The sequence below is a fragment of the Panulirus ornatus genome, chromosome 50 (genome assembly GCF_036320965.1).
Source record: "Panulirus ornatus isolate Po-2019 chromosome 50, ASM3632096v1, whole genome shotgun sequence".
NCBI lineage: Eukaryota > Metazoa > Arthropoda > Malacostraca > Decapoda > Palinuridae > Panulirus > Panulirus ornatus.
In genome coordinates, this window is record NC_092273.1 from 28262095 (window position 1) to 28284083 (window position 21989).

Genomic DNA, 21989 nt, shown 5'->3' on the forward strand with positions numbered 1-21989 from the left:
GTTTACAATGGCTGTTCTCGGCTCGGTTTGGACGAGTTCAGATGGCTTCGATGCACTTGTGGTGTCCAACTGCTACTCAAGGACAAGGGATCTCCGGTGGAAGGAGGTGAAGGTGGCGACGCTGTTGCAAAGATTTCTTCTCCAATTGCAAGTAAACTAATGGACAGAACTTAGGGGCGGGGTGACCAAGGTGTTTTGAGGGCCTCTTTAGCAGATGAACACCGAAACTGATCTTGCATGATCCTTACTCCAACGCTTGTAGCGCCCCTTGTCGTGGTGGGTATGAAGGAAGACCAGGAGGCACAAGGGAGAGCACAAGGGCTACGAAGACGGTCCCGAGTTCATACGCAGGGAGGCCAAGTGTCCCGAGTTTACGAAGAAGTGTGAGACGGACACCTGGAGGATCTGATGACGAAGGTGACGTGGTCCATCCAGCTTAGCTTGACGTCTCCTAAGTGCCACTCATGAAACAACATGTAATGCAGCTGTACCTATGAATCAGCAGATAATATGGCTATATTGTTCATAAACCAGCAGATAATATGGCTATATTGTTCATAAACCAGCAGATGATATGGCTATATTGTTCATGAACCAGCAGATGATATGGCTACATTGTTCATAAACCAGCAGATGATATGGCTACATTGTTCATAAACCAGCAGATGATATGGCTATATTGTTCATGAACCAGCAGATGATATGGCTATATTGTTCATGAACCAGCAGATGATATGGCTATATTGTTCATGAACCAGCAGATGATATGGCTATATTGTTCATGAGCCAGCAGATGATATGGCTATATTGTTCATGAACCAGCAGATGATATGGCTATATTGTTCATGAACCAGCAGATGATATGGCTATATTGTTCATGAACCAGCAGATGATATGGCTATATTGTTCATGAACCAGCAGATGATATGGCTATATTGTTCATGAACCAGCAGATGATATGGCTATATTGTTCATGAACCAGCAGATGATATGGCTATATTGTTCATGAACCAGCAGATGACTGTACTCACGAATCAACACATATGTCTCTGTTCTTGTGAATCAAGAGATGATACAGATGTAATCGTGAATCGCCAGATAACGTAAGTGTACCCACGAATCAGCAGATAAATGGAGCTGTCTGTACCCAGAAATGAAGAGATATCCAGTACCTCACACACACACACACACACACACACACACACTTCCCATGCTGCTACAGATGTGGGCCAGTATTGCTGGCATGTCGAACCCTGTGATCCCACTGTGTCGTCGTGGGCCACATCCCTAGTGAGAATGTATGTGGTCACAGAAGGCGTTGCAGAGATTTTCGTGGTCGGTGAACGTAACTTGAGGTTAATGGCCATAATGGCAGTTGATGATTGGTCTCAAGCCCATTTTTACCTGCTATTCAACGAGCCGTCTGTGACACACTGAGACAGAGAACCTTCCTTCCTACGTTGGATAAATCTGTTGAGAATCTAAGGCCCTCTCCCCCTCCATCTTGTCAGAATTAAGGAAATCATACACATTATTTTGTCATGAGATGATATTAGATTGTTCAATCATACGCCCATTTTTTTTATTGCCTCGTTGTTTATTTCACAGCTTGAAAAGAAAGGAATAATACACACACACACACACACACACACACACACACACACCAGCAACAGACCACCTCGAGGCAGCGTACGTTAGTAAATACACACACACACACACACACTCACACACACACAGGAGCAACAGACCACCTCGAGGCAGCGTACGTTAGTAAATACACACACACAGGAGCAACAGACCACCTCGAGGCAGCGTACGGTAGTAAATACACACACACAGGAGCAACAGACCACCTCGAGGTAGCGTACGGTAGTAAATACACACACACAGCAGCAACAGACCACCTCGAGGCAGCGTACGGTAGTAAATACACACACACAGCAGCAACAGACCACCTCGAGGCAGCGTACGGTAGTAAATACACACACACAGCAGCAACAGACCACCTCGAGGTAGCGTACGTCAGTACCACTGCATCTCTCTGTATGTGCGTACGTGTGTGGAGGGCCAGGAGACGCAGTGCGTTCCGGCCGGGCTTGTGGTCCCTATTGAGTTCAGCTCAGTACTGATGAATTGTGCGTTACGTACATGCGTAGTAGTGCATGGCTTCAGATTAGGTTAGGTTAGGTAGCAAACCTTACCCACCTCCCTCAGGTAGCGCCATGGGGCTACCCATGAATATGACTTTCTGACCTTTGACTTTTGAAGTCCAGGTCACAGGTGATTCCAAGGGTCGAACCATGGTGGTGTTATGGAGGCCAGGTCGGGCCCGTTGTGCTCAGGGTCGGAAAGTAAAATTTGGTTGACAGATATGAAATATATTTTTCTCTTTTTCTTCAGAACTTAAATGAAATGACTAATTCTATTAAGGGGAACCCCGGGTATTACAGAGTAATATAGGTGAGTTTATACTACACAATATGTATTGGTTCATGTATTACTGATATTATTATTTATTACATATGTGCACCCACAGAGGGATTCGAACCCTCGGTAGGGCGCCTGGCTGCTTCGGGCACACGGAGGGTAAAGCACACACAAGACTTATAGTGTTAGTACGTCCAAACCTCATCTGGTTGGGGGTCACATGGACTATAATCTCATTCGACTCCGATGGTGTGAATCCTTCTGTTCGTGTATATACATTTGTCTGTCCATACATTTACACATGTATAAGACATGCATAAACAGAGAGCAGATATCTCTTTTTGAGCAGCAGTAGTCATCAGTATGTAGAGCAATAAAGACAAATGAGTCAAATTGACCCATTCAGTGATCTGTATAATACTCAGGAACCAGGCATTGTTCTGAGTGATACATGGGAATCATCTGGTGCTCTATGTGATATATAGCACTCGTACATATTGTTTTGTATGATACACAGGGCAAAGAGAACTTAATTTTAAAACAAACAATAGCTATACTGGTTGCAGGATCATACAGGTAATCAAACCTACGGATGAAGACTAATACTCAATAATTTTGTATCAGTTTTACGCAATAAGTACCGTTATTTGCAAGGTAATTCCACATTTCTAGGACATTCTAATCACTTAATTATCCCTGGTAAACACCGTCTCGAGTTTTCTCCCTCATATGATCCCAGCAGTGTCGAGTTGGAGAAGGTCCTGCTCGCTGGAATACGTCTTGGAGTAGCGATGGCCAAAGAACTTGACGACGCAGAACCACACCAGGGAGAGCAGAAGGCTACAGTGGAAGAGCGCCCCGGCTACCGTGTGGTAGCCAGCCAGGAGCAGGAGGAGCAGCGACACCGCCGTCAGGGCCAGGTAGGGTAAGGGCCAGGCACAGCAGGAAGCAGGCGTCCCCTGGAGAGTGGGTCATCTGCTTCAGGAGGATGACAAAGCTCTCCCGCAGGGTAGGGGCGTCCGGGTCCTCATTGTAGGCGTGGCAGCGGCGACACCTGAGGGCGGTTCATAGTGTTAGTACGGTGCAAGATGGCCCTTGTGGGCTTGAGAATATGGGGAAGAAGTGGTCGAGTAACGAGGATGACACTTCCAGGATTGGAAACAACGAAGGAAATATGAAAGGTCGTGAATTCCCTGGTGACTTAAATAGTGAAGACAACCCAGGTTATTCTTCATATTGATAATAACGTCGTAATAATGATCATAGAATTAATGATAATGATACTAACAATAACGATATATGAACTGCCTCAGTATTTCCCGCCAGTTCAGAGTCATGTTTTGTTGGGTATGGTACAGACGGGCGAAAAATACTGCCGCGGGCTCTATCACGCCAATTCTTTCTTCCAAGACTGTATATATATATATATATATATATATATATATATATATATATATATATATATATATATATATATATATATATTATCCCTGGGGATAGGGGATTAAGAATACTTCCCACGTATTCCCTGCGTGTCGTAGAAGGCGACTAAAAGGGGAGGGATTGGGGGGCTGGAAATCCTCCCCTCTCGATTTTTTTTTTTTTTTTTTTTTCCAAAAGAAGGAACAGAGAATTGGGCCAGGTGAGGGTATTCCCTCAAAGGCCCAGTCCTCTGTTCTTAACGCTACCTCGCTAATGCGGGAAATGGCGAATAGTTTGAAAGAAAGATATATATATATATATATATATATATATATATATATATATATATATATATATATATATATATATATATATATATATATATATATATTATCCCTGGGGATAGGGGATTAAGAATACTTCCCACGTATTCCCTGCGTGTCGTAGAAGGCGACTAAAAGGGGAGGGAGCGGGGGGCTGGAAATCCTCCCCTCTCGCTTTTTTTTTTTTCTCCAAAAGAAGGAACAGAGGGGGCCAGGTGAGGATATTCCAAAAAAGGCCCAGTCCTCTGTTCTTAACGCTACCTCGCTAACGCGGGAAATGGCGAATAGTTTGAAAGAAGAAAGAAGATATATATATATATATATATATATATATATATATATATATATATATATATATATTTTTTTTTTTTTTTTTGCTTTGTCGCTGTCTCCCGCGTTTGCGAGGTAGCGCAAGGAAACGGACGAAAGAAATGGCCCAACCCACCCCCATACACATGTATATACATACGTCCACACACGCAAATATACATACCTACACAGCTTTCCATGGTTTACCCCAGACGCTTCACATGCCCCTGATTCAATCCACTGACAGCACGTCAACCCCGGTATACCACATCGCTCCAATTCACTTTATTCCTTGCCCTCCTTTCACCCTCCTGCATGTTCAGGCCCCGATCACACAAAATCTTTTTCACTCCATCTTTCCACCTCCAATTTGGTCTCCCTCTTCTCCTCGTTCCCTCCACCTCCGACACATATATCCTCTTGGTCAATCTTTCCTCACTCATTCTCTCCATGTGCCCAAACCATTTCAAAACACCCTCTTCTGCTCTCTCAACCACGCTCTTTTTATTTCCACACATCTCTCTTACCCTTACGTTACTTACTCGATCAAACCACCTCACACCACACATTGTCCTCAAACATCTCATTTCCAGCACATCCATCCTCCTGCGCACAACTCTATCCATAGCCCACGCCTCGCAACCATACAACATTGTTGGAACCACTATTCCTTCAAACATACCCATTTTTGCTTTCCGAGATAATGTTCTCGACTTCCACACATTCTTCAAGGCTCCCAGAATTTTCGCCCCCTCCTCCACCCTATGATCCACTTCCGCTTCCATGGTTCCATCCGCTCCCAGATCCACTTTCCAGATATCTAAAACACTTCACTTCCTCCAGTTTTTCTCCATTCAAACTCACCTCCCAATTGACTTGACCCTCAACACTACTGTACCTAATAACCTTGCTCTTATTCACATTTACTCTTAACTTTCTTCTTTCACACACTTTACCAAACTCAGTCACCAGCTTCTGCAGTTTCTCACATGAATCAGCCACCAGCGCTGTATCATCAGCGAACAGCAACTGACTCACTTCCCAAGCTCTCTCATCCCCAACAGACTTCATACTTGCCCCTCTTTCCAAAACTCTTGCATTCACCTCCCTAACAACCCCATCCATAAACAAATTAAACAACCATGGAGACATCACACACCCCTGTCGCAAACCTACATTCACTGAGAACCAATCACTTTCCTCTCTTCCTACACGATAAAAACTTTTCACTGCTTCTAACAGCTTGCCTCCCACACCATATATTCTTAATACCTTCCACAGAGCATCTCTATCAACTCTATCATATGCCTTCTCCAGATCCATAAATGCTACATACAAATCCATTTGCTTTTCTAAGTATTTCTCACATACATTCTTCAAAGCAAACACCTGATCCACACATCCTCTACCACTTCTGAAACCACACTGCTCTTCCCCAATCTGATGCTCTGTACATGCCTTCACCCTCTCAATCAATACCCTCCCATATAATTTACCAGGAATACTCAACAAACTTATACCTCTGTAATTTGAGCACTCACTCTTATCCCCTTTGCCTTTGTACAATGGCACTATGCACGCATTCCGCCAATCCTCAGGCACCTCACCATGAGTCATACATACATTAAATAACCTTACCAACCAGTCAACAATACAGTCACCCCCTTTCTTTATACATTCCACTGCAATACCATCCAAACCCGCTGCCTTGCCGGCTTTCATCTTCCGCAAAGCTTTTACTACCTCTTCTCTGTTTACCAAATCATTTTTCCTAACCCTCGCACTTTGCACACCACCTCGACCAAAGCACCCTATATCTGCCACTCTATCATCAAACACATTCAACAAACCTTCAAAATACTCACTCCATCTCCTTCTCACATCACCACTACTTGTTATCACCTCCCCATTTGCGCCCTTCACTGAAGTTCCCATTTGCTCCCTTGTCTTACTCACTTTATTTACCTCCTTCCAGAACATCTTTTTATTCTCCCTAAAATTTAATGATACTCTCTCACCCCAACTCTCATTTGCCCTTTTTTTCACCTCTTGCACCTTTCTCTTGACCTCCTGTCTCTTTCTTTTATACGTCTCCCACTCAATTGCATTTTTTCCCTGCAAAAATCGTCCAAATGCCTCTCTCTTCTCTTTCACTAATACTCTTACTTCTTCATCCCACCACTCACTACCCTTTCTAATCAACCCACTTCCCACTCTTCTCACGCCACAAGCATCTTTTGCGCAATCCATCACTGATTCCCTAAATACATCCCATTCCTCCCCCACTCCCCTTACTTCCATTGTTCTCACCTTTTTCTATTCTGTACTCAGTCTCTCCTGGTACTTCCTCACACAAGTCTCCTTCCCAAGCTCACTTACTCTCACCACTCTCTTCACCCCAACATTCACTCTTCTTTTCTGAAAACCCATACAAATCTTCACCTTAGCCTCCACAAGATAATGATCAGACATCCCTCCAGTTGCACCTCTCAGCACATTAACATCCAAAAGTCTCTCTTTCGCGCGCCTGTCAATTAACACGTAATCCAATAACGCTCTCTGGCCATCTCTCCTACTTACATAAGTATACTTATGTATATCTCGCTTTTTAAACCAGGTATTCCCAATCATCAGTCCTTTTTCAGCACATTAATCTACAAGCTCTTCACCATTTCCATTTACAACACTGAACACCCCATGTATACCAATCATTCCCTCAACTGCCACATTACTCACCTTTGCATTCAAATCACCCATCACTATAACCCGGTCTCGTGCATCAAAACCACTAACACACTCATTCAGCTGCTCCCAAAACACTTGCCTCTCATGATCTTTCTTCTCATGCCCAGGTGCATATGCACCAATAATCACCCATCTCTCTCCATCAACTTTCAGTTTTACCCATATTAATCGAGAATTTACTTTCTTACATTCTATCACATACTCCCACAACTCCTGTTTCAGGAGTACTGCTACTCCTTCCCTTGCTCTTGTCCTCTCACTAACCCCTGACTTTACTCCCAAGACATTCCCAAACCACTCTTCCCCTTCACCCTTGAGCTTCGTTTCACTCAGAGCCAAAACATCCAGGTTCCTTTCCTCAAACATACTACCTATCTCTCCTTTTTTCACATCTTGGTTACATCCACACACATTTAGGCACCCCAATCTGAGCCTTCGAGGAGGATGAGCACTCCCCGCGTGACTCCTTCTTCTGTTTCCCATTTTTTAGAAAGTTAAAAAATACAAGGAGGGGAGGATTTCTGGCCCCCCGCTCCCGTCCCCTCTAGTCGCTTTCTACGACACGCGAGGAATGCGTGGGAAGTATTCTTTCACCCCTATCCCCAGGGATAGTATACATATATATATACACATACACACACATACACACACACACGCACATATACACACACACACACATACATATATATACATATGAAAAATGTAAGAAACATTTTAGAAAACTGAAAACTTCTAGCTTGAAATGAAATGAAAAAATGAATGTCACATATATATATATATATATATATATATATATATATATATATATATATATATATATATATATATTATATTTATTTATAATGTGTGTGTATGTGTGTGTTTGGATATATTACACCATACAAGTTTGCCATTCTTCAATAGCACCAGAAACAGACAAACAAGGACCTGATTTGCTCACGGCAGAACTAGAAACTAGATCCTCCTCTCCATAGTAGAGCTTCTCAGAGCTTTCCATGGTTTCCCCTCACCACTTCGTATGACCCGGTTCAGCTTATTAAAAGCACATCACCCCCTGTGTACCACATCACTTTAATTTGATCCATCTCATGCACGCCCACATTCCGGCATTTCCAGACCGCTGTGAATCTAAACCTCTTGTCGTCTTTGTTTCCCTTTCCCCTTTGCTCCCTCCACTTTTGTACACATATCCAGTTGGTCGGTCTGTCTTCACTCATCTTCTCCATGTGTACAGCCACCCAGAACTTCGGGAATTCGTCTCTTAAAGAACCATTCAACATCGCCTGCTAAAGAACCTTTACATTAACTTCTGCAGGCCAGCTGCCAAACCCCAGCTTACGAAGGAAATAAAACGCAAACGATCTTCATTTGCAGAGAACTGCAAGGACTGGAGTGAGCAACAGGGAAGTAAAGTAGGGGAGGGTGAGGAGGCCAGAGAATGCAAGCCCGTATGACTATTGCTTCGCAGTGGAGACGGTGAAACACTACAGAAAGTGTGATGATCTGGGGTTACATTGGTGGTGTAATGAGTAAGGGGAGGGTTGTCTTTACCTAAAAGCGCTACTATGAGTGGAGAGTAGTACATTAAAGAGCTAGGGATCCATCTACTTCCTTTTCATGAGGTTGACGTGTGTGATCACCTTATGTAGTATAGATCCCCCTGCCATAAGGCTAGAAAGGTGGTCATAATATCGGTGGCCTGATAACACCATACGATTTAACCTGACGGGAAACTGCTGGATTTAACTGAAGATCAAGTTTGCTTCCTACTACACCTCATCGGCGCCTCGCCTCATTCACATCATGACCCTATAGACCCAAAACATCGACCTAGATTACTTCAGGAACCTTGCCAATTCCACACACACGGGTCTGCAGATGCTAAACAAGGCCAGACGAGATATGGAAAAGTACTGAATTGTGAGTGTGGCAATATATGGGGTCGGGTGAAGAAGGGTATATATATATATATATTCTGTTTCCCATTTTAGAAAGTTAAAATACAAGGAGAGGATTTCTGGCCCCCCGCTCCCGTCCCCTCTAGTCGCCTTCTACGACACGTGAGGAATGCGTGGGAAGTATTCTTTCTCCCCTATCCCCAGGGAATGAATAAAGGCAAACAGTGTGAATTGTGTGCATGTGTATATTATATATGTCTGTGTGTGTATATATATGTGTACATTGAGATGTATGGGTATGTATATTTGCGTGTGGGGACGTGTATGTATATACGTGTGTATGAGGGTGGGTTGGGCCATTTCTTTCGTCTGTTTCCTTGCGCTACCTCGCAAACGCGAGAGACAGCGACAAAGCAAAATATAAATAAATGGATAATATATATATATATATATATATATATATATATATATATATATATATGAAGAATGTATGCGAGAAATACTTAGAAAAGCAAATGGATTTGTATGTAGCATTTATGGATCTGGAGAAGGCATATGATAGAGTTGATAGAGATGCTCTGTGGAAGGTATTAAGAATATATGGTGTGGGAGGCAAGTTGTTAGAAGCAGTGAAAAGTTTTTATCGAGGATGTAAGGCATGTGTACGTGTAGGAAGAGAGGAAAGTGATTGGTTCTCAGTGAATGTAGGTTTGCGGCAGGGGTGTGTGATGTCTCCATGGTTGTTTAATTTGTTTATGGATGGGGTTGTTAGGGAGGTAAATGCAAGAGTCCTGGAAAGAGGGGCAAGTATGAAGTCTGTTGGGGATGAGAGAGCTTGGGAAGTGAGTCAGTTGTTGTTCGCTGATGATACAGCGCTGGTGGCTGATTCATGTGAGAAACTGCAGAAGCTGGTGACTGAGTTTGGTAAAGTGTGTGGAAGAAGAAAGTTAAGAGTAAATGTGAATAAGAGCAAGGTTATTAGGTACAGTAGGGTTGAGGGTCAAGTCAATTGGGAGGTGAGTTTGAATGGAGAAAAACTGGAGGAAGTGAAGTGTTTTAGATATCTGGGAGTGGATCTGTCAGCGGATGGAACCATGGAAGCGGAAGTGGATCATAGGGTGGGGGAGGGGGCGAAAATTTTGGGAGCCTTGAAAAATGTGTGGAAGTCGAGAACATTATCTCGGAAAGCAAAAAATGGGTATGTTTGAAGGAATAGTGGTTCCAACAATGTTGTATGGTTGCGAGGCGTGGGCTATGGATAGAGATGTGCGCAGGAGGATGGATGTGCTGGAAATGAGATGTTTGAGGACAATGTGTGGTGTGAGGTGGTTTGATCGAGTAAGTAACGTAGGGGTAAGAGAGATGTGTGGAAATAAAAAGAGCGTGGTTGAGAGAGCAGAAGAGGGTGTTTTGAAATGGTTTGGGCACATGGAGAGAATGAGTGAGGAAAGATTGACCAAGAGGATATATGTGTCGGAGGTGGAGGGAACGAGGAGAAGAGGGAGACCAAATTGGAGGTGGAAAGATGGAGTGAAAAAGATTTTGTGTGATCGGGGCCAGAACATGCAGGAGGGTGAAAGGAGGGCAAGGAATAGAGTGAATTGGAGCGATGTGGTATACAGGGGTTGACGTGCTGTCAGTGGATTGAATCAAGGCATGTGAAGCGTCTGGGGTAAACCATGGAAAGCTGTGTAGGTATGTATATTTGCGTGTGTGGACGTGTGTATGTACATGTGTATGGGGGGGGGGGGTTGGGCCATTTCTTTCGTCTGTTTCCTTGCGCTACCTCGCAAACGCGGGAGACAGCGACAAAGTATAAAAAAAAAAAAAAAAAAATATATATATATATATATATATATATATATATATATATATATATATATATATATATCCTCTCTTCCTACTCATACACATGCCTTACATCCTCGATAAAAACTTTTCAATGCTTTTAGCAACTTGCCTCCCACACCATGTACTCTTAATACCTTCCACAGAGCATCTCTATCAACTCCATCATATGCCTTCTCCAGGTCCATAAATGCTACATACAAATCCATTTGCTTTTCTAAGTATTTCTCACATACATTTTTCAAAGAAAACACCTGATCCACACATCCTTTACCACTTCTGAAACTACACTGCTCTATACATGCCTTGACCCCTCTCGATCAATATCCTCCCATAAAATATCCCATGAATACTCAACAAACATATACCTCTGTCATTTTAGCACTCACCTTTATCCCCATTGCCTTTGTAAAGTGACTGGTTCCCAGTGAATGTAGGTTTGCGGCAGGGGTGCGTGATGTCTCCATGGTTGTTTAATTTGTTTATGGATGGGGTTCTTAGGGAGGTAAATGCAAGAGTTTTGGAGAGACGGGCAAGTATACAGTTTCTTAAGGATAAGAGGATTTGGGAAGTGAGTCACTTGTTGTTTGCTGATGATACAGCGCTGGTGGCTGATTCGGGTGAGAAACTGCAGAAGCTGGTGACTGAGTTTGGTAAAGTATGTGAAAGAAGAAAGCTTAGAGTAAATATATATATATATATATATATATATATATATATATATATATATATATATATATATATATATATATATATATATAGAGTGCGCCTTTTCCCAGCAGTGTGAACGAACAGGACGGTAAAAAACGTGTGAGTCATCGTCAGATGGTGACCTTTAGTGACCTTACCTGTTGGGCAACTTGATGTTGACGTGGCTCTCGTCGAAGGTGACCTGACCTCTGGCCATCGACTCGCCCATCCCTGGCGCTCACCACTGAGGCACTGGATCCCGTGAGGCGCTCGATCTGCAACACGTAATGGCCATGGGTTCTGAATGTCCATCTTGGTACCTTCAGACAAGCTTCAGGAGCAAGTGGAATCTTAGATCATTGTTGTGTAGGATCGAGAGGGGAGATTATAGACGATGTAATGAAAGACACTCGTGGAATTATGATGCTGCTTCGCTCGAAAACAACCTAACCTAAAACCTAACCTAACCTAAAACCTAACCTAACCTAACCTAAAACCTAACCTAACCTAACCTAAAACCTAACCTAACCTAACCTGAAACCTGACCTAACCTAAAACCTAACCTAACCTAAACCTAACCTAACCTAACCTAACACTAACCTAACCTAACCTGAAACCTGACCTAACCTAAAACCTAACCTAACCTAAAACCTAAAACCTAACCTAACCTAAAACCTAACCTAACCTAAAACCTAACCTAACCTAACCTGATCTAACCTCCTGAAAGGCACTCTTGGAAGGACGGTGCTGCTTCGCTCGAAAACAGAAGTGAGAGAGATGAAAAAAACGGATCTCACTAACTCACTTCTTTGGCGGGTTCCTCTCTGTAGGTGGATTGGTGTGTCCCTTAGTAGTCGAGGTCTTGCCTCGAACCCTTGCACAGACGTGGCGCTAGGCGGATTCAGGGTCGGTTTGTTTATTTTTTGTGAGTGATTAACTGGCACTGCCTTGACTCTCAATCATAGAGGTGATTTGATGTGCTTTGTTTCAACCCTGTGTTGGAGAAGGTGGGTAGACTGTGTGTGTGTTTTGAGCGGCAGGAAAAGGCGGGTGTGGGAGCGATGCTGAACACTGTCACCGAATACTACACTCCCAAATGTAAACCGTGTCCCCTCCCACACACACACACACACACACACACACACACGCGCGCGCGCGCGCATACCACAGGTGTGAGAGATACACCTGCTCCACCCAACACCTGTCTTCGTCATCAGAAGTGTTCGTTCATGTAATGTCTATGGCTTTGTAACCATTCTAGACCAGTTGCCTTGTTTTTCCTCCATCCCCCGACCCCTTCCCTAGTATCTCTCAAGGTAAACGGTGTCCATAGGCGAGCCAGGCCACACAGTATGAAGGAGGTGGTCAGGACTCGATTTCCAGTATGGAGACAGCATTCGACGTCGTCTCACAAGTCAGGAGGACGCTCTGGGTCGCTTGCTGGGCACAGGTGTTCGATCTCATTCGTGTTATGAAGACACGAGCACACAGGTGGGGCAGGGGTACCGCAGTGTTGCTACAGGAGGGAGGAGGCGATGACCGGTCCTGTGATTCTGTTGCAGGAGGGAGGAGGCGTTGGTGAGGTTCCCCGATTGTGGTGGTGTAGGAAGGGGGAGGGAGGCGTTGCTGTGGCCTCATGGTTGTGCTGCAGGAGGGGGTGAGAGGCGTTGCCAAGGTTGGAAGGAGGTTCAAGATATACTTTCTCAGTGGGAGATGTGTGACTGGATGTCCACTATCGAAGTGACCGTCGACCAGGGGTCAGTGTGCCGCTCGAGGCCCCGGAAGGCTCCAAGGTCATTTATGTCAACTGAGGTGTGAACTGCGGGTGTAAACACGAGAGTTGCGACCATGTAAGAAGCGCTAAATGAACCATGGCAGTGGGCAAGAAGGTGCTACACCGTCATGGTAGACAAAGGGGGTCGAGCCCAGTGTTTCCTCTGATCCTACGGGGGGCTGGGGCTCCTGCATGTCTCTGGGGGGCATCCCATGGGGTGCTGGGCCTTCTGAATGTCTCTGGGGGACATCCCACGGGAGGATGGGGCTCCTGCATGTCTCTGGGGAACATCTCACGGGGGCTGGGCCTCCTGCATGTCTGTATGGGGACATCCCATGGGGGGCTAGGGCTCCTGCATGTCTCTGGGGGCATCCCACAGGGGCTGGGGATCCTGCATGTCTATGTAGGGACATCCCACGGGAGGCTGGGGCTCCTGCATATCTCTGGGGGGATCCCACGGGGGGCTAGGCCTCCTGCATGTCTTCATATTTACGTCACCAGGTCCTGCTACTCTGCTTCTCCGTAACTTGCACCCAAAAATGAACCTGCTGACTTTGTCATTTAGTTGCTCGTGGCGCTGGCGAGCTGAGCTTTGTGTTATGTCGGGAAACACACCGACAGACAGCTCTTACGTCTTTGAATCATCATGGTAACGGAAGGTGAAGAGAGAGAGAGAGAGAGAGAGAGAGAGAGAGAGAGAGCAAGCAAAGTATTACGTACCGAGATTCAAAAACATTCGTCCACACTTGCTATTACTGACACCAACCACCTCTGAGCTTCGTGGGCGAAATCGGTCGAGTTGGCTGGCCTAGGTCACTAGAACCCCCCTCCCCCCCACACACACACACACACATCCACCCCGCCCACCCACCCACCCACGCCCCTCCCTCTTACCCCACCACCAACACCACCAACCCGCCGCTCCTCATTTGCCCAGGGACGAGGTAAACCACCATATCAAGCTAATACGAACTTTCGTGTTAACCCACGAACAAAACTGTGGCGTAGGGCGATGCAAGAGCGAGTGTACGTGTGAATAAAGCTCTTGAGGTGAACTGGACGGAACGAGGGCGGTAGACCAGCAACGAGGCAATTGCCAGAGGCTAGTTAGGAGGCCTTTTAAGCCACTACCAAAGCAGATCGTCAGAATGCGTGATACGCACGCCTTGCGACGCCTTACGCGTTCTACGGCGTAACTCGAAAGACGAATGTGTAAACATATTGACGTAAAAGTTCAGTAAACATTGTTTGCATTCAATATATCAGGCAGGGAACTGTTTATAGTTTACCTGTGTTGAATACCTTCACGACATAATGTCTTAAGTAATTTCATGTACAAGGTAATGTAATCACATGTAATTCAAACCACACACGTCAGTAACCGTTCATGTAAGAGATAATGTAATTAAATGTAATTCAAAACATACATACGTTTTCTATATTTGTATTTTTCCGTCGAAATATGGAGGTATTGATTATAAAAGTTATCTCAATAGTTACGTTAATGAGATATCCATTGAGATAAAAATTTGCTAAGCATCGCAGTGGATGATAAACTTAGAATGATTATTTCCCAGTGAGCTTCCACACACACACACACACACACACACACACACACACACACACACTGTTGATGATTAAAGAGAATTTCCATAATATATCACTCATTAAAAGTCTGCTGATGATGAGTGTAAATATAAGCTTCCACTAAGATTTGATCGCTGGACGTAATTTATGGGCAAAATTCTTTTTTGTTTTTTTTTGGATAGTGTGGTGAGTGTTCAATAGTAGACGTACGGTAGCGAGGCCAGCGCCGTCTATGTGGCCATCCTGTGAGTTATTCACATCCAAATCGTTCTTCTGAAATGTCACCTTCGTCTTATGCGACCAAATACCAACTGGTAGAATACTTAAATTAAAGTAATATGAAGATATGGAGCTTTAGAAAATTAGTGAAATATATCAAATGACGTCAGGAAAAAAATTATTTCAAATAACGCCATCTGGCGAGCAGTGGAGTCCACCAGATGAATTTGCAGCTAGGGATATCAACTCGTCGAGACTTGAGATTCCATTCCCACAAACAGCCGAGCAGTCTTGCACGTCGCTGGCTGGGTCGACGACACTCCTAGTGATCCGCTTCGCTGTGGTCATGGCGGTGGTCTTATTGGCTGTGCTGTGGGGGTTCTGTATGGTCTTTGGCCCCTGCCATGCGTGAGTACCTTGCGTCATGAACTTGCGATGCAATAGAGTCGTATTTAGCCTGTGTGTGGGGAGGAGGGGGGGAGATAATGGAGTATTTTGTGTGCACAATCTACTACGTGGTGGAATGATGAGGGCTTTGGATAAAAGTTGGTTCGGCAGAAATGGAATTTACTGTTGCGACTTTGTTATTGTGGGAGGTAAAGGAAATTACCCATTAAAAGGTTGAATTTGTAGGGGATAAAGGAAGCTGTAATTCCAATACATATAGACGCTGTTGTCTGTTTGTACAAGTTATTAATTTTGCGGCTGTCAGTGAGTTGTCTGTCCCTGACCTGCGGACGCCTGAGGTTTGTACCCGAGGCTTGTGATTGGCTGCTGTTCACCCCAGTATGTGGAGACCGGCTACTGGCAGTGACATGTGTACTTCTTTCACTCTAATAATTGACCGCTAGTTCACTTCCTCTCTTCTTCCTGTAATTCTTCTATCCTCAGCCTATGGCCTACGTAATCTGTGAAGACCCGATCAATTCTAGATATTTTATCTTTCCTTTCTGGCCGACAGGTCTGTCGGAACTGTTCACTTAGGACATGACTTATACAGACTCGCCGTCCGGAAAGGGAGGTGGGGACTGCACAGGGCCATAAACACACACGAACCACCCAAAACTTTTTTGAGTGACTATACGTTTGTGTTGGTGTATTGTAAAATGACATTACGAGAATCTTGGTGTGATATGAAGAATCATTGGGTAATTTTTACTCGACCTGCGACAGAGATGTGTGATACCCCGTGGTTTTTTTTGTTTACGGATAGGGTGGTCAGGGAAGTAAATGCAAGCGTTTTGGAGAGAAGGGGCGAGCATGGTCAATTTTACGAATGGGAGGACTTTGGAAGAGAGTTGTTTGCCGATTATGAATATCTGATGGCTTATTCGAGTGAGAAACTGTAGAATTGGTGACTGAGTTTGGAAAATGCGTGAAAGGAGAATGCGCTACTTTCTACTTACGGGGAAGTTTGAGGTACCAAACGACCGACAGTGGCAGATCGCTAGTTTGACGGAACCATCTCTCATTAAGGGGCGGAGGATCCCACAATTTGAGGAATATCTTTAAATGGGTTATCTGTTTTCTGTTCCACTGAATTTTGGGTCACTTCATCTTGCGTTCCACCCGTTTTCTTGTGTAATACAAAGCAGCGTCACATAGGGCAGGAGGGAGGTAGAGGTTCTAAATTATGTGCCTGTTAATACGGAAGACCTGCAGCTACCTTCTCTTGTGTGAGAAGGAAAGGAAAGTTTTATAATGAAATTTATCATAATTGAACAAACTAAGGATCTTGTGTATGCATAATGACAATTGATCGTCGAACTTAACATTTGTGACTTTTACATCATTAACTACAACAGAAATGAACAGTATACCATCAGCGCTACACGAAACCAGTGTAATGCCAGAAGTGACCGAGTTGGTGTCTTCAGACCATGTAATCAACGTACTGGTATTCAGCTTGTTGCATAAAATGGCTCTTAATTTGTTCCTTCAATTAAAATTTCCCACAGGAAAACCTTTGTGAACGTGGTAACGATGGCCTTTGATAAAGGTGTAGGGGTTATGGTAGGGTATAGGGGTTATGATGGGGTGTAAGGGTTATAATGGGCCGTAGTGGTTATGGTAGGGTGTAGGGGCTATGGTAAGGTGTAAGGGTTATGATGGGGTGTAAGGGTTATAATGGGATGTAGTGGTTATGGTAGAGTGTAAGGGCTATGGTAAGGTGTATTGGGTATAACAGGGTGTAGGGGTTATGATAGGGTGTAGTGGTTATGTGGTGTAGTAGAGTAAGGGTTTGATGAATGGATTGTGATATTAAAGGTATTTCGAAGATAACCTTTGACCTGACTCGTAAGGGCAAACACCAGTGGTGTCAACAGTGCAGGAAAGATGCATTAAAAGTGAAAATGTTTAATGATGTACAATTAGCATTAAAGAAAATGTAGTGGTGTTTGCGTCATTCTGTTGGTGCAAGACGAGACTTGTTGCTTTCTCCGTGTAACACTTTACAACTATTACCATTAATGCTTCCTGTAACAATTATCAAGATTCTAATATGCATTATTGATGATTCACGATAAATGTTGAGCCGCTGCCTATTTTTCCTCAGAGGCCATATCATCACGACTCCTCGCCTGTGGACAGCCGGGGAGACGACCCAGGTGTGTGTGTTCCTGACTGAGCCCACGGCTCCTGCTGGCGCCCTCAGCGTTCATCTCAACGCCACTAAGCTACGAGCTGAGGGAACACAGAACATGGGGGTTATACTCGACCATTCCCTGTATATTCCTGAAGGTACGGGAGACCATGAACTGTTTTAGTGATGTGTTGGTAAACTTTATCTCGTCGTGCATGGGCCACATGTATGGTGTATGTGGTCTTCGAACTAACTTCACCATTTATAGGTGTTAAAGATATTTCTGTTGGTGGATGTACATTACGTTGACTGCCCTTGTGATCCCTGGCAGTTGATAGGTCGAAAGCCCAAACGACCAACCAACCAGGTGGTTTTTGGTCCTTGTGGTCGGCAGGCAGTCGAGTGTTGACGTTGTGATAGGGGAGGAATATTCATTTGACCTCGAGGATGGTTTCATTTGACCTCGGGGATGGTTTGAAGTAATGAAATAGTTTTTGATATGAGACTTCTTCACTGGCACCCAGATGGTGCAATGATGTTTAGCGGAAAGCCCAAAACACCTTCGATACACAAATCTTGTTGTCTTTGACCTTTGCACATGAACGGGCTGTCAGGGGTCGAAAGTGAACAGGTTTGACTAATCCTGAACACTGTGGTCTGTCCGCAGTTCACCCAGATGTTCATCCTTCCCAGATGTTCAATTTATATACCTGTCTTTGGATATATGTGTAGCTTAAAAAGGAGAGAAAAAACTAGTTGCTTGATAGTTGATGATAGTCTTTTTAAGATTTCCATGGAGGCCCATAAGCCACGATCTGATTAAACCCCTCAAAAAATACAATGACCCAAGTAGGCCAATGAACTGCCAAGCATACTGTGGCCGCTCGCTTATCTAGATCCACTGTTTATGCTCTCGTGGAATATTCGGAATGCCTTTGCTAAACAAACCAGAACATAGGAATTGTCTTTGACTTGGAGAAGGCGTACGACACCACATGGAGAGGTGGTATCTGAAGCAATTGGGATCCTAGGACACTGGAGGTCAGATGTATGAATGTTTAAAGGTTTATCAGGTCGATACCCGGGTCTCGAGTTTGTTCTGCGTTCTCAAGGAAGGAATCCCACATGGTGGTGTGCTGTGTGCTACTCTATTTGCAGTAGCTATATTCTTGACCATATTCCCCCTGAGGTCCAAGGCTCTTTCTCTGTGGATGACCATGCAATTTATTGTAGCGCGTCCGTTGCGGTAGAGGCTGAGAGGAAGAATCAAGCAAGAATAGATGCAGTTACTGAGTGGGTTGACTCTAGGGGGATTCAAATTTTCCCCTTCTGAAAACTAAGACCATTAGATCCACCAGAAGAGGGGATCCCAACCTTGCTTCTGAAAGACTCCATTTTCCACGTGAGAATGAAGTTTCTTGGTATAGCTTTGGACAAGAAAGTGACCAATAGTTCTCGTATTAATGAGCATTAGTTAATCAGTCTTGATATCTTGAAAGTAATGTCGCATCTTAATTGGGGCTTTGAGGTTTGCATGAGGCATAGTAATATATACAATCTCGGCAAACTTAGATTATGCATGCCCAAGTTTGTGGCTCGGCATCGGAAACCAGCATCTTTTTTTTTTTTTTTTGAAGATTTAGGTATGCCGCCCCTTCCCAGCCGGAGGGAAGAGCTTGGTTTGCAACATACAGTAAAGACTCTAACCTTAAAGAGTGATCCAAGTGATAAATGCATGAAAAACTGAACACACACTACTCGTTGAACAAATGTCGCCAAAACCTCTAGAAGCACGATTAGAAAAGGGATCTATCAAAGTATATCCCCCTTAGTATAGACCCCCAGTTGGAATATGTCCATGTCAAGGAGGAAGATATTAAAGATTCTCGGATCATCTAGCCTCAATGCGAACGCTCCATATAAGTTCTTCTACTATGATCGATGGTGTAGTTAAGTTGCTGTCTACTTTATCTTTACAGCTGAAGTTACTGCAGTACTAATGGGTGTGGAAAATGTCTATTACTCCGGATCTAAGGGACAAAATTTCATCTATACCGATTCCATTAAGTATTTTGTGCTGGTTACAGCAGCTGATACCCGACTCGTCCTTTGATGCAAGAGAAGAAGGCTTGACTGGTCCTCTTCCTGCACTCTAGGAGACGTACCAAGGTCGATTTTTCTTGTACTGTCGCATGTGAGGACATGGAAGCAAACTAAAATGCAGATAAACCTGCTAAAGAACAATGGAATAGCTACACCCTTCTAATTCTAACATTCCATCTGGTGATTTTCGGGAAACAATCCATAAAAATGATTAATAAGACTATGATGTATATTAAAAGAGAAAAGGCGTAAGACGCAGTGGTCACAAACTGGGAAGCCTTAAATTAACCAAATCCAAGAGAGCCATCATAACGAGACTTCGAATTGGGCAAGCTCGTCTCCCGCATAGCTTACTTGAAGTAGAGTGGTGAAGAAAGAGACAGGTTCCCTATTGTGACATCTGACAATGAAACGCACAGAATGTTTCTTTTTAATCGAGAACGGAGGATAGTTACTACATGGCATGTCTAGGAATGACTTACTCGGCCACGAATGTTATATTGGAAGGTTAGTGAAATTTGTAATGCTAATTATAGATCTTCAATGCAAGTTTTTAAGGCAAAGTATAAATCTTGAATATTTCTATTCAATTATGTATTGATTTTTTTCTTTTTACTAGAATTTCTAAGACAGAATATTTTGATTTGAATTAAGATCGCTGAATGGCCTTAGAAGCTCCAGTGCTTGGCTCATAAACCTAAATTCTAGAATCCAATCCAATGTTTGAATCGGTTTTCCTCATCTTTAAGGTTTGGTGATGAAAAATGAACCACATACTCCAGTTCGGATCTGAACAGGTCATTATGAACAACAATACTGTACACTTTGGATTTTATAGTGTATTTTTAGCCATGAAAACTACTTTCCTTTTAGCTTTGTTGGCAACACGACGGTGTTATGTAAAGTTCATAACTGATAGTCGTCTTTTTTTCTTAATTTCTTATATTTTTGAAGCCAATATCTATTGATTTGAATGTGTCTTTGAAAGTCCTTTCACCACGTCTGCCTCGAAGGTGAAAATGTTGACAAAGCAGCAAATTTTGTGGTTAAACTTAAAAGTATTAATTTGCTTGATTAATTTCACAAGAAATTTTACTGGCCTCTAATTTTGTTGCTGTGATGGCTCGTAGAGATAAGTGATGGTGACACACACACCTGCCATACACTTCCTTCTGAACTTCAGGGCAAACTGAGTGGTGTGAGGAGTTGCCTGTGCCCGAAACGAAGAATTCGAGCGGCCTGGTGAGAGTTGTGGGCCAGGTGGGAGGCGTCTTGCTCAACTATACCGCCAGCATCAGCTTGAAGACCGTCGTGCCCAAAACCTTCATACAGACGGACAAGTTCGTGTACTTGCCCGGCCAGACCGTCCACTTCAGGCTCCTCACGATCTCTGGACCCTTTATGAAAGTGTTGACTGAGGAGGTAAGGGGGTAAGATTTGGTACTGTATGAAAGCTTGCTTTGGTGTAGCCCATTCTTAAGTAAGGAAGCTTCTTGTACAGCTATACCCCCCGTCAGTCTTCGTTCTTTTAAAGTTCGCCTTAAACGGACACTTTAAGCACTTGGAATCTCGTTCCCAACCTTCTGATCAACAATTTGGCTTTTCCAGTACAGGATGTGCAGGTGGTTATGTAGCTTGGGTCCTCCTGTCTGTCTATCGGGGATTTTGACGACTCTTGTCGACTTTGACCTCTCGAGAGCATTTGAGAGGATGTTTAGGTTTCCCCTTCTCGGTTTCCTTCATTTTTCTCTTATCAGTTTGCTAATGTATGTCTTCCTATACAGACATTCCATTACTGTAGTTGTTCAGATGAAGTGGTGTTGCTCTGCGTTCTGTCCTATCTCCTCCGTTCATCTCTCCATACATGAACCTTTTTTTTTTTTTTTTCTTCCGACACTTGCTAACTCGTATGGTGATTCTACTCTAATCTCCTTACTCGTTCGTTTTCTTGGTCTGAACATAATTCCTTCCAAAGTTCAGAGTTGAGAAGCATCGCAGGACAGGGAAGCTACAAGTGTTAATATCAGTAGACCAAAAATGTATTTGTTGTCTGTATCTAC

General features: G+C 43.8%; 1 protein-coding gene and 1 pseudogene across 1 annotated transcript in view; one reads left to right on the forward strand and one right to left on the reverse strand.

Moving 5' to 3' along the window:
* Positions 1-2357: 2357 nt before the first annotated feature.
* On the reverse strand, positions 2358-12791 carry LOC139764695 (uncharacterized; annotated as a pseudogene).
* Positions 12792-15520: 2729 nt separating this feature from the next.
* Positions 15521-21989, forward strand: part of LOC139764696 (alpha-2-macroglobulin-like protein 1) — a 42681-nt gene continuing 36212 nt past the window's right edge. The window contains exons 1-3 of the mRNA XM_071691582.1: positions 15521-15650; positions 17800-17984; positions 21113-21351. Of these exons, the coding sequence (XP_071547683.1) occupies positions 15589-15650; positions 17800-17984; positions 21113-21351 (486 nt within the window). The 5' untranslated portion in view covers positions 15521-15588. The remainder of the gene's footprint in view (positions 15651-17799; positions 17985-21112; positions 21352-21989) is intronic.